The following is a 13,087-nucleotide window of genomic DNA, read 5'->3' as shown; positions in this document are numbered from 1 at the left end:
AGTGATGTAAAAGATATATATGAGGTTAGATAATATTTAGAGGTTGCACACTTAAAAAAAATACGATTTTTAAATGTTAATTACTTTTATTGTGAAAACTAGAAATCACAAACCTAAAATAATATTAAAACTAGACACTAAGATTAATAGGTAGTATGATAGGCAAAACATGTGTTATAGTAATCAACTTTGAACGATGCAATCCCTTCTTTTGTTAGCTTGGTGACGACTTTTCAGTGATGCTCGACTACCCTCAACAAGAATTGTTTTTATTGTTCGTCCCTACCGATTCGTTTTTTATCTGACCAATTCCTCTTTTAGCGGTATCATTGACCACCTTAAGAGCGTTCACATGGCTTCTTCTGTCACGTCGTGGATCCCAAACAATTCAAAGAACGTTTTTGTTTTATTAGTAACGAAATAGCTCAGGTCTTTTCCTTCAAAAACTAGGTTTTTACCCTCTAATAGTTTCATTTTATTTTTCTTTGCAGGTTTGGCTTTAAACATTTTAGTCATATTTTCCTTAACAGCCTGAGTAATTTGTTCGTCCAAAAAAGCCAATCCTACGTTTGTTTCTGACAGATACCAAAGGTGTCTCTTAGCGACTGTGAGAGCACTTTTATGACGTCTGCATCTGGGTAAGTGCTCAGAAGCTGTAGCATATGCAAAACATTCTTTGGAGCCCATCAACTTACAATTGCCTTGTGCAAAAAGCGAACATATATGAGGCTGACAAAATGTGCAACCCGCTTCATTCCTTTCAATTCTCGTTGAGGAATATTCAACTGTTTAGTGAAGAGGACAATTTTAAGTGCATATATTGCCTTTGCCATCCACCTTGCTTGATGCAGAGCCCCTGGGATCCTGAAACTGAAGTTGTTTTTAGCCAACCTCCTAGGTACAGGAGTGAGTAGTAATAAAAGTGATCAATGTGTGCGACCCCTAAATATTATCCAATCTTCTTGAAATTTATATCTTTTACATCACTGAGACTCCGTGCATAAGTCACATGAAAATCACATAATTGGAAAAATGAAACACCCTAATATATAATATAGTTCAAATAGCCTAGTTTCCTAGACTAATAAACTCCCGTTTCAGGTCAAATTTAAAACGTAACGTTTATTTTATTTATTAGAAATAATATGAAGCGGGAGAAAAAAGGGAAACTTCACCCATATATCTCGCCTCCTTATCATGCGTCCATCCTCCTTTTTATTTTCTATTGATGGCAAACATTTGTTCGCCTAGATAGACGGATCGCATGCTAGGGGATCACCTATCAGATCGCTTTAAATCATTTGCTCTGTGTATCTATGTATCTTTAGCGCGACTCTCCGCCACTTAGTGTCGAGGCGCAGGTGAGTCTGCAGTCACTCCTCACTGTGACACTTGGTCATACGTACACCTAATCTAAAATCTAAGACTAAAGCTCCCCCAACATGTTTCACCACTAAATGTGCCTTCTTCAGGGGAATGGCGCTACTATCAACAAGAATGCTTTTCAACTGAACGCCTTTACCCACTCTGGGTGGGTCGTTAGATATCCTGCAGCCAATCGCTGCTATGCATTTGTATGATAGTCTGGTAACCCAATCACCCGCCTTCATCATTGTGCTTTCGTCATAACATTGCGTCGTACGCTTACCGGCAGGTACTGCGCATGCGTACTTTACAATTCTAATTAGCCAACCTCCTAGGTACAGGAGTGAGTAGTAATAAAAGTGATCAATGTGTGCTACCCCTAAATATTATCCAATCTTCTTGAAATGTATATCTTTTACATCACTGAGACTCCGTGCATAAGCAGTCACATGAAAATCACATCATTGGAAAAACGAAACACCCTAATATATATATATATATATATATATATATATATAATATGTTATAGTTATTTATTGTAAAAGCATCTATGTAAAACTTAACTTTTATTAACAATGTTAAAATAAATTAAAACATTATTCCAACTTAATACGTATCAGGAGTGCCAGAGGTTAGCCAAAAGCTGAGACCCAATTAGCAGCAGAGCAGCTAGCTTGATAAGGTACTGACTAAGTGGGTATTGATAGCCTAACCACCCCATTGGTATAGGGGCAGAGCTATATTTTCCTTCTCCACCCACCTTCCCAATAGACTAGTTAGTGCAATAAACAAGACCTTACATGTAACACAATTATTTTCCTTTAATTAGTTTTATCATTGTTATTAAAGGTTATATCATAAGAACAGATTCTTCAGAAATGGCATTAAATGGGAGATAAAAGTAGTTACTTAGACATTTCAGGAGAGGTGACAGCTCCTTCTTAAATAAACTAAAAATATATATTATTATATTTTTTTTTATGTTACTACACTTAGCTTTAGTTTTTTTAGATACTTTATACTGCATCTATCTTGATTTTGCTCTGCAGCGATGGCTGTTTTAAGCTGATCTTTGGTCTTACCCTTTCTTCTTGATTGCTTTTTCTAAGTTCTTCTCAAGAGACAACTTTTCCTTATCAAGTTGTGCCACTAATTTGTCAGCTTGTGTGCAGTGTACCTTCCTCACAGCACTTTGCTCCTGGAAGACAGTAGCTTTATTTGATTAGACAATTAAGCAAAACACTTGGCTGTTCACTTGATGCATTGAAACATTCTGTATTGACTTGTATGCTGCGACCTAATCCAGATGGACCGTGCTGATACATCCCATCATGACCAAGGTTAAGTCATCAAAGCCACACACATCAGCCATTTCTGGAGAATAATTGGTAAATAATGAAGCAATGTCAAATTATACTTGCCACAATGAAGGCGGCTTGCAACAATATAAGCAAATTGATCAAAAATGTCAAAATAAGGCTCACACCCATTCTTGTTCTCTTCTTCTTAAAGGGGAAATCCATTCAAAAATAATCTTCTGACAAATCCTAGACACACCACCCATTTAAAAAATGAGTTTGTTGCAGTACTGTATAAAGCCCACAAGTTGTGCCGAAGGAGTCCATGCAGTTTACAGTTCTGGAAATTGGCAGTGGACTGGCCTCATAGACTTCACCGATTTGATCTTCTGACATGTGAATACGGAATGCGTTTTGTACAATAGTTATTTTGGAGTCATGTTTTTTTTTTTATTCTATGGAAAATCACCTGAAAAAGGACAGACCCAAAGCATGTTGAGATTTAAAAAAAATTCCAAGAGACAAAAAGAGAAAGTGTTTTTAGAATTTTACAATTTCCTAATGGCCAACAATTGTGCCATGTTTGGAAAGAAATACAGTAGCAGAAAACCACCGGTAGAATATTTCTTATTGATTTAATTTCTACTTCAAGGACTACAGTAGCAATATAGACATTGCAGGTGTTCAGCATGGAATTTACATGGTGCTGCAGTTTGGCCCCTGGGTTCAGTTCTGGGGGGCTGCATACTATGGGTGTATGCTTACATTTATCCACATGTCCATATAGTCTATGGATGTGCTGGCTACACCTAAAGGGGTTTTCAGAGATTTTTTTTTACTGATGATCTATCCCTATCCCTGTGATGGCTAACCTCCGGCACTCCAGCTGTGATAAAACTACAACTCCCAAGATGCACACTTGCTTCGCTGTTCTCAGAACTCCATAGACATTAATGGAGCATTCTGGGAGTTGTAGTTTCACCACAGCTGGAGTGCCAGAGGTTAGCCATTACTGATCTGGATAGGTCATCAGTATCTGATCGTGGGGGTCCGACACCTGGGACCCCTACTTGATCAGCAGTTTGAGAAAGCACTGGTGCTCTGTGAGCGCTGCGGCCTTCTCTCTGCTTTTCCTAGGCCAGTGAGGATACAGTGGCCTAGGAGAAGCTCTGCCTCATTCAAGTGAATGGGCCTGAGTGCAACAGCAAGCACAGCCGCTATACAATTTTTGGCACTGTGCTTGGTGAGCACACAGATGAATGCAGTGCTCACAGGAGCGCCACTGCCTTCTCAAAACAGCTAATTGGCGGGGTCCTGGGTGTCGGACCCCCACTGATGAGATACTGATGACCTATCCAGAGGACAGAGTAAAATTGTGTTTGAGAGCAGCACCAATGACCTTGAAGATGTATTCAGGAATGCATCAGCTCGTCCTTGACCTCAGATCCATTCGGTCATTAGAAGCGCATACAAAATCCAGATTGACGGCAGCATATCCATACAAAAAAGCTTCTTAATTCACAGTGGGTCCATGAAAAGCATGTGTACAAACGCACCAGTAAAAAATGCAACGTTTCGGCTACATACTTGAGAAAGGCTACCATGTAGCCGAAACGTTGCATTTTTTTACTGGTGCATTTGTACACAAGCTTTTCATGGACCCACTGTGAATTAAGAAGCTTTTTTGTATGGATATGCTGCCGTCAATCTGGATTTTGTATGCTATCCAGAGGACAGGTCATCAGTAAAATAAATCTTGGAAAAACCCTTTTAAAGAATTCTTTGAGATGTAGTCAGAATATTGGGAAAGATTAAACGATGTTTCTATTCCCTTGGTTTTTAGTTTCCTATGTCTTAGGGTCTATTCGCACGTCCGTAGTGTCTTGCGGATCCGCAATAGCACCGGTCGGCACCCCTATAGAACTGCCTATTCTTGTCCGCTGTTGCGGACAAGAATAGGGCATGTTCTATTTTTTTCCGTAGCCGCAGACCGGAAGTTCGAGGCCACGATCCGGAAATGCGGATGCGGACAGCACACTGTGTGCTGTGAAATATAGGTAGAAGCAGCACTACACGGTCCTTGGTCGATGTAAACATACGATGCAACAGCCTCACCGTTGACCCACGATCCAGCAGGCCATATGATGAACGAAAAACAAGAATGGCACCGGCAGCATCTCGCATCATCCAAATTTTATTGCGACCTCAAGATAAATACAGCAACGTTTCGGCTGAAACTCAGCCTTTGTCAAGCCTTGACAAAGGCTGAGTTTCAGCCGAAACGTTGCTGTATTTGTCTTGAGGTCGCAATAAAATTTGGATGATGTGAGATGCTGCCGGTGCCATTCTTGTTTTTCGTTCAGCACACTGTGCTGTCTGCATACATTCCTGCCCCATAGAGAATGAATGGGTCCGCACCCGTTCCGGATAATTGCGGAACGGGTGCGGACACATTCTACGGAAGTCTGAATGGAGCCTTAGGCTACTTTCACAGTAGCATTTTTGCTGAATCCGACAGGGCTCAGCAAAAACGCTTCCGTTACTGATAATACAACCGTCTGCATCCGTTATAAACGGATCCGGTTGTATTATCTTTAAGATAGCCAAGACGGATCTGTCATGAACATCACTGAAAGTCAATGGGGAACGGATCCGTATTCTATTGTTTCCGAGAAAACGGATCTGTCCCCATTGCCTTGCATTGTGGGTCATGCCAGATCCCTTTCGCTCTGCATCCCATGAAGGAAAGAAAACCGCAGTTTGCGGGGGTTTCTTCTCTGGTATGGGAATGCAAACAAATGGAACAGAATGCATTTTGGAGCATTCCTTTCTGTTCAGTTACGTTTTGTCCCCATTGACAATTAATGGGGACAAAACGGAAGCGTTTTTCTCCGGTATTGAGATCCTATGACGGAACTCAATACCGGAAAATGTAAACGCTTGTGTGAAAGTAGTCTTAGGTGCACTACAGTGTATTTAGATGCTAATGATCCTGACTGTGTCAAGTATTAAAATCTAGAAACAGACCTAAAAATAACATTATTATAACTGCAGAAATTTGTGAAAGTAAGGTCCAGAAACAAATAACTCACCTAACTCCATGATATGCTCTGTCTGGGACATCCTTCCTGTCTCTCTTTACAAGATTTTGCAGATTTACTTTTAAAGAGGAGATTTTTTGTCTGTAGCCTACTGTACATCTCATTTCTCCTATTGATCTGATGAAGTAGATGTCTTTCTATCTAATATGTATGTATTTATCTAGTCTTTCTAGGGCCTCATGCACACAAATGTATTTTCTTTCTGTGTCCGTTCCATTGTTTTTTTTGCGGACTGTATGCGGAACCATTCACTTCAATGGGTCAGCAAAAAACAAACAAAAAACAGAAGTTACTCCATGTGCATTCTGTTTCCGTATGTCCGTATTTCCGTTCCTCAAAAAAAATAGAACATGTCCTATTATTGTCCGCATTACAGACAAGGATAGTACTGTTCTATTAGGGGCCAGCTGTTCCGTTCCGCAAAATACGGAATGCACACAGACGTCATCCATTTTTTGGGCGGATCCGTTTTTATAAATATCTATTATGGCTATACTACATCTATTTATCACATATCAATCATTTATAGATTATCATCTATAGATTGATAGGATAGGAAGCGGACACAACTCTCCAAGAACTCAACAGAGCAATCACTGAGACTTTATTCACACCACCACATTTTAACAGACGAAGGTAGGCAATCAGACGTTTCTGGTGGAGTGAGACAGGGGTGAATAAAGTACAATTACGTGTGCAATCGAATCCCTGGAGTGCTGTCTCTGCTCCCTACTGTCTATGTGATGACCTATGCTAGGGTCATATGAGACGTGCACCAAATGATCTGGAAGAACTGCTGTTATCCAACCACTCGAGAGATTATCTATTGACTTACTGAAGTTATATGTCTCTGTCTGTTATCTATGTATACATCGCAAATCTACATACCTTTCTATGTATCTATCTATCTCAATCTATCTCATATCTATCTATCTATCTATGTCTATCTGAAATATATCATATGCTTCTCGTCTGCAGGAGACCTCGGCTACAGTTCTGACACCATTTTAAAACTATCTTTCTCATATATATCCATATGTCTAATCTTTCTATCTCATATCTATCTATGTATCTATCTATATCATATTTATCTATCTGTCTTTATTTATCTACAACAATCTTTTTCTATAGATTTTTATCTCACATCTATCATGTTTGATTCCTCTTTAATCCTTTCACAGTGTACCTTAGGAAGACATGTATTTCTAGCCTAGGACAATGCTTCTCGTCTGCAGGAGACCTCGGTTACAGTTCTGACACAATCGTGAAACATAAATGAATGAACAATTGCTCGGTGCTGAGATGTGACAGTGGACGGCCGCCTCCTCCGCGATCGGAGCCACACGTGCCGAGGCCTGTGATCTGAACCCCTGTGCTGTAACAATCCATGTCATTTCAATCATAATGGCAGTAATAGAAAAGACTTCTGCAGTTCCCAGATAAAAGCAATCTCATGGCCCTTATTAAGCTATAATGATTTCCACCCACAGCCGTGACTCATCAGTGATCCGAAGCCAGAACTTCTCCCCCCAAAAAATATTATTCCCGGAGAATATTTCTATGTAACAGTGCAGCTAAAGTCTACTGGAAAATGTGATTTAAGGCGATTGGCTGCAATGTATAAAACATGAAAAAGGAGTTAAACAAGATGTTTGACCACAAAAGACAAATGAACCATGTACAAAGCTTTATTATAAGAGTGGGGTCCACTGATCTGCTGGCTATACCCCTACAGCTGCATCCCCTTTATGGACCAGCTCCGTGCTGAACCTAGCCGGATACTACCATGCACTGCTGGAACCCCCTTCACTGCAATGGGATCCGGACGCATTCTGGCATAGATGCCGGCTTTCGGTGGGACAAAAAACGCTGTGTGTAGTAATTTTTTTGTCCAGCCGAAAGCCAATAGGTATGCTGGATACAGTGAATTCCAGTAGTCTGTTCCTCTGCCTGAACAGACTGCCGTAGTTTACAGCACATATGTGAACGCAGCTTTACATCTTAAAGGACATCTGTCAGCAGATCTGTACCTATGACACTGGCTGACCTGTTGCATGTGCGCTTCGCCCACCGGGAAATTTCCCTTTAAGGTCTATGGCCAGTCCACCCCTGGCTGAAGGCATCTGTGTTGGTCCCATGTTCATGTGTGCCAACATTGCTAGAAACATAATGTTTTAATATATGCAAATCAGCCTCTAGGAGCAATGGGGGCATTGCTGTTACTCCTAAAGGATCAGGTTTCTCAGAATTGCTGCATCCTCTACATGTTGAGTGACAGGGCCAGACAGTGAAAACGTCATTATGTCTGGCCCTGTCAATCAAAGTGCAGAGGGTGGAGCAGTTGCAGAGAGAGCAGAGCCTCTAGGTGTAATGGTAGCGCCCCCGTTTGCATATATCCAAACATCACTTTTCTCAGCAGTGCAGGGCACATATGAACATGGGACCAACACAGATGCCTTCAGCTGCCAAGAGCACATGGAACAGGTCAGCAAGTGTCATAGGTACAAATCTGCTGACAGATGTCCTTTAAGGATTGTAGCTTCATTATGAGCTACAGAAATACAGACAAAAGAATGCTATACAAGTGATAACCTGAATGAATGATGTGCACGAATTTAGCTCCAGTTGCACATGACCATAATATAACCATATTTTAGAGTCCTTATTACAGCTACAACACCAAACCTTTACCCATCTACTGAACGGAACTTAGATCAGCATATAGTGATCTAGGTTTGCTTCATTAAATCATGGTAATGCGCGAAGGGGTAGACTGGCTATAACCCTTACAGGGAAATTTTCTGGTGGGCTGATGCCCAGCGGGCCACATGGGCCCTCCTGCTGGCTGGGTATACGATCTGATGCTTTCTGAGTTAAAGGGGTTCTGCAGTTTTTTTAAACTGATGATCTATCCTCTGGATAGATCATCAGCATCTAATCGGCGGGGGTCCGACACCCGGGACCCCTGCCGATCAGCTGTTTGAGAAGGCAGCGGCGCTGGCAGTAGGGCCGCGGCCTTCTCGCTGTTTACCACAAGCCCAGTGACATCAAGACTAGTATCAATGGCGGGGCTAAGTTCTGTGCACTTGAATGGAGCTTAGCCGCGCCCAGGCCAGTGATACTAGTCGTGACGTCACTGGGCCTGCGGTAAACAGCGAGAACCCCTTTAATTAACACTGGGTGCATCAGGTACTTAAGTATTTGGCCGGCAGCTGCAGATGCCCCCTTGAATTGCAACAGATGCAACCCTGATTACTGCAACAGGATAAGGGATCCCATGGTTTTCTGCCCAATGTTCAGCCTCATAGGCCACTATATAAGGCAGTGTACAAATGGAGCAGGGACATAGCAGTCTCAGACCACAGGCTGAAAGAGGCTTTCGGCCTGTACCATAGATGGCAGCTTTGAAATGTACAGTATATTTTCTGGCCCCTTTGGTAGCATACTACTCGGGGCACTACAGAGATCATTACTAGGGGCAGTCAAGGCCTCATCTCACCATTTAAGGCTCCTGCTCCAGATCTTAATTGTACACAACTGGAGGAGCAGGAACAGGAGAGCACGCCGCAGCTGGTGCTAGCTACCACAGAAGGGCAGCTTCCGTGGCAGTATGTTGTATTTGGTGCTGCTGGGGTCATATTTTGCGCTGGTATTGCTGACCCGTCTACTTGATTTGGCCTCATCTACTTGTGCTCCTCCGCCTTTTGTTAATTTGGATTCACACACAACATGGCGGCCACATTTAGTTTTATTTTCCAGCGGCACATTAATTTCCCAGTCCGACCCTGTATGGGGGAATATTTATGACTGAGATAGTTTCCTACAGAGGGCAGCATAAATTGGTCACATAGACCCAGAGCAAAACATTGAGTCACTTTCTTGAACTGACCCAGTACTTTAAAAAAAAATCATCATTAACACCAATGTCAGCTGAAACATTGCGTGGACTCATGTGGTGGTGAATAAACCAGGAAGATCTTTGATATCTTGAAGTTTCAGTGCTGTCGCCTTACTGGAAAAGGGAGAGGCTCAAGTCAAGGATGTGGCTCCATTCTGGCAGATTTAACCAACACCACATGGACATCCATTCATCTGTGTGTATGCTGCCACAGGCTACATTCATAGTAGTCCTTTTCTCATGTGCCTTTTTATCCAACAACAGGTATGAAAAACACCCAAGAAGATGAGGGGATCTACCACTTTTTGAGCATTTTTACCAGTGAAAATAATCAATAAAGATTGTTTTGCAGTGAAACATAACTAACTAAACATGTAAGCAATGACAGCACTGTACAGTATCCCAAAGTCCCATAAAGGCCTACATATGGTATAAAGGATTATGGTATGCTATAATGATGTACATGAAACATACTAAAGTAAAGACTGTCAACAGAATTAATCAGCAAAGAATGGATGACATAGTTTAAACATAAAATTTATAAACTAATAAAAATGATATGTATACTTTTTTATATCCCTTTTGATACGCAGTGATCCAGTAGTGACCCAGGGACGATGGCCCACAATTACCGTGAAATGATTAAAGTCTGCAAGTCCTTTTACATTGCAAACAAGTTTCAAGAAATGATTGCCATGTCTACAGTTCACATGGTGAGGATGGATAGAAAAAGACACCAGCACAAGGATAATATCAGCTTAACAACCATAAAATGATATTAATCATAACTTTTTAAATTGTCCATTTACATAGCCATATGAAGGTTTATTTTTTGTGGGGAAAGTTGTGCTTTTTAATGGAACCATTTAATTCACCATGTCTTGTTTTGGAAAATGTAAAGAAAATTCTTTGTGGGGCGAAATTGATTTTTTTAAATAAAATTAACACAATAACCTTTAGCCCCCTTAGGGGGCTAGAACTTGAAATTTTCTGATTGTATGCCCCATACACCAAAACACAGTACAATTGTGGTCTATGGGATTTTGACACTCTGCTTGCTGAGCAGTGCCTTGTGCATGGCTTTACAGGTAGTTAACCATGACAGTCCTGAGAACCTACAGCACTGCCCAGGTAACAGACCGGTTTCACTGAGGGGGTTCCGATTGGAAGGCAGATTAAGTAACCCCACAGATGCCATCATTGCTATTAAATTCGACATCTGAAGGGTTAAATGACCGTGTTCAGCATCACCACCAATCCCAGTCATTGAGGCCGGGTGGCCAGTACCCGTCATGTATGGAGCAGTCTGAGGTCTGCCTGGATTTGAAAGTAAAGATGATGGCAATGACTGAAAGCACAAACTTTGGTTTGATTTCAACTCCTACAAGTTTTGCCCAAGTTCTTCTCGGGCTTTGGGAAAAGGACCTAGCAATTCAACAAACGCAGTGCTCGGGTAGCAGGGTAAAAGGGCTGATTAAAGCTTTACTATCTCGAGTTCTATAAAAGATAGAGATATGGATCTGGTCTTGTTTAAAATATAGGCTTTAAATCAAGATCAGAATCACAACATTATGTCTTCTACATCGGGACATACAGTCTTTAGAAATTGGGTAGAGGGTGACAACAGTTGAAAGTGAACAAACCTAACCTTTCCACAAACTTTGCATTAATCAGTAATACAGGGTGTTTATGTTATGAGGAATAACACGATTTCTGGCCACTATATCCCTTGTATCTGGCATTATTTAGCAGTTTTCCTCTCTGCATGCTGAATGTCTAGTTAACAATTCTCCCAGAGGTGGTGGGTGGAGACTAGCTGCCATCCACTGCACACAGAAAGTAGAGGAAAATCGGCATCCTATGCTTCTCTCACTCATAATCAGCACCAGGGTATGGAGGGCATTACAAAGTAGTATGGTTGTGAATAAAGCATTTAGAAAGTTTATATCTCAGCCTATGTAGCTGCAGCAGTCTGCTTTCCAGTGTTTGTATTGCTGTGCTCATGTTCACTCCTCCATTCCCCCTATCCATAGACTTGCAATGAGATGTGTAATATGATCCCTCTGTGCACTGCTCCTGTCCTAGACAGGTTAAAGACATTTTTCTAAGTGAAAAGCAATTAGACAGCTGTTATCACGAGAACTAGACATTTTTTTTAAGTTTTAAAGTTTTTTGTGGTTACTTGTACTATTGATTTATACAAAGCTGTGTGAAAAGTTAGGATCCGTTTAGCCCTTTTTCAGCTGGTTGTGAGCAAGCCAGCCTTGAGGAGGAAGGGGGTGATGACAGCCTGCAGTAGGAGAGAAAAGACATCCTCTCTAAAGATAAGGATCATTAATAGAGATAAATCTAATCTATTATCCATCACACCGTTATGTCATCAGAAAAATAAAAATGTTCTGGCTCTTGGAATACAACACAAAACTGGGTTATTTTGCAAGTAGTATAACATAATTAAAATGACATAAATTTTGCATCATCATCATCAAATAAATCCCACAAAATTATGTTAAAATTGTGGTAAATTTGCATTTAATACACTATATTCACCCCTAAATGGATACAAACACCCCTACAATTAGTAGCTAATACAGCTAAATTAAAGCAAAAAACATGTAAAATTATGTCCGCTGGAATACAGCGGGAGAAAAATATTACTGGTCCTTCCGGCTAAATTAACAGGGTGGTCCAAAAGTATGGAGACACCTTAATAAACGGAAAACGGTGGTTGGCAAGTCCGTCCTGTGTGTAGCATGCTGATAAGAGGAAAGGGGCAAATCTGTAAGGGATGTTGTCCAACAAGGTGACCATTTTGAAAGGCACTATCTTAGAACCAAGTAGATATTTTTAAATGGGAAGGGGCACCTGTGATATATGTACCTGAATGTGATGAGAAATCCAAAACCTGTGCTTAAATGTGACATACCTTTATTTCTGCCAAAGTTATTAACAATTTTCTCTTTGTTACAGACACAGATATAGATGTGAGACTAACACACAAGGAGATTTTGTCATGTCAGTGGTTTGCCGGCAGCAGATGCTGTTTCCACTGCACAATCTGCTGTGGGCAAAGGAAAATTTTTGTGACCACATGAATGATGCGATCACCCGATGAACGAGCGTAATCGGCGGTACATTTCCACCGCCAGATAATCGCTAACGAGTGCTTTTAGGAATGCTCGTTAGCCATTATCTGCGGGATTTTCGGCTTGTGTAAAGAGTCCTTAATTTGCTTCAGACATACACACACTAGGGGACAACAGGAAGAGTATTGAAGGAAACTCATGCAAACACGGGGAAAACACAGAGATTTGTCATTCCATAGGCCAGTATTCTGATGTTAAAAAGCCGCAACCCCTGGGTTTCGTGACTTTTTAAATGGCACTTGTCAAATTTTTTTTTTTGGCAGAAATATCATTTTACTG

General features: G+C 41.1%; 1 protein-coding gene across 3 annotated transcripts in view; it reads right to left on the bottom strand.

Annotated features, from left to right (window-relative positions):
* PLCB4 (phospholipase C beta 4) overlaps positions 1–13,087 on the bottom strand; it is a 349,218-nt gene that overhangs the window by 48,123 nt on the left and 288,008 nt on the right. For all 3 annotated transcript variants that reach the window (XM_044288724.1, XM_044288726.1, XM_044288725.1), the window contains one exon: positions 2,448–2,563. In XM_044288724.1, coding sequence (XP_044144659.1) covers positions 2,448–2,563 — 116 coding nt within the window. The remainder of the gene's footprint in view (positions 1–2,447; positions 2,564–13,087) is intronic.

The sequence above is a fragment of the Bufo gargarizans genome, chromosome 4 (assembly GCF_014858855.1).
Source record: "Bufo gargarizans isolate SCDJY-AF-19 chromosome 4, ASM1485885v1, whole genome shotgun sequence".
NCBI lineage: Eukaryota > Metazoa > Chordata > Amphibia > Anura > Bufonidae > Bufo > Bufo gargarizans.
The sequence above is the reverse complement of the archived record's forward strand: the minus strand, read 5'-3'. Positions and strand labels throughout refer to the sequence as shown.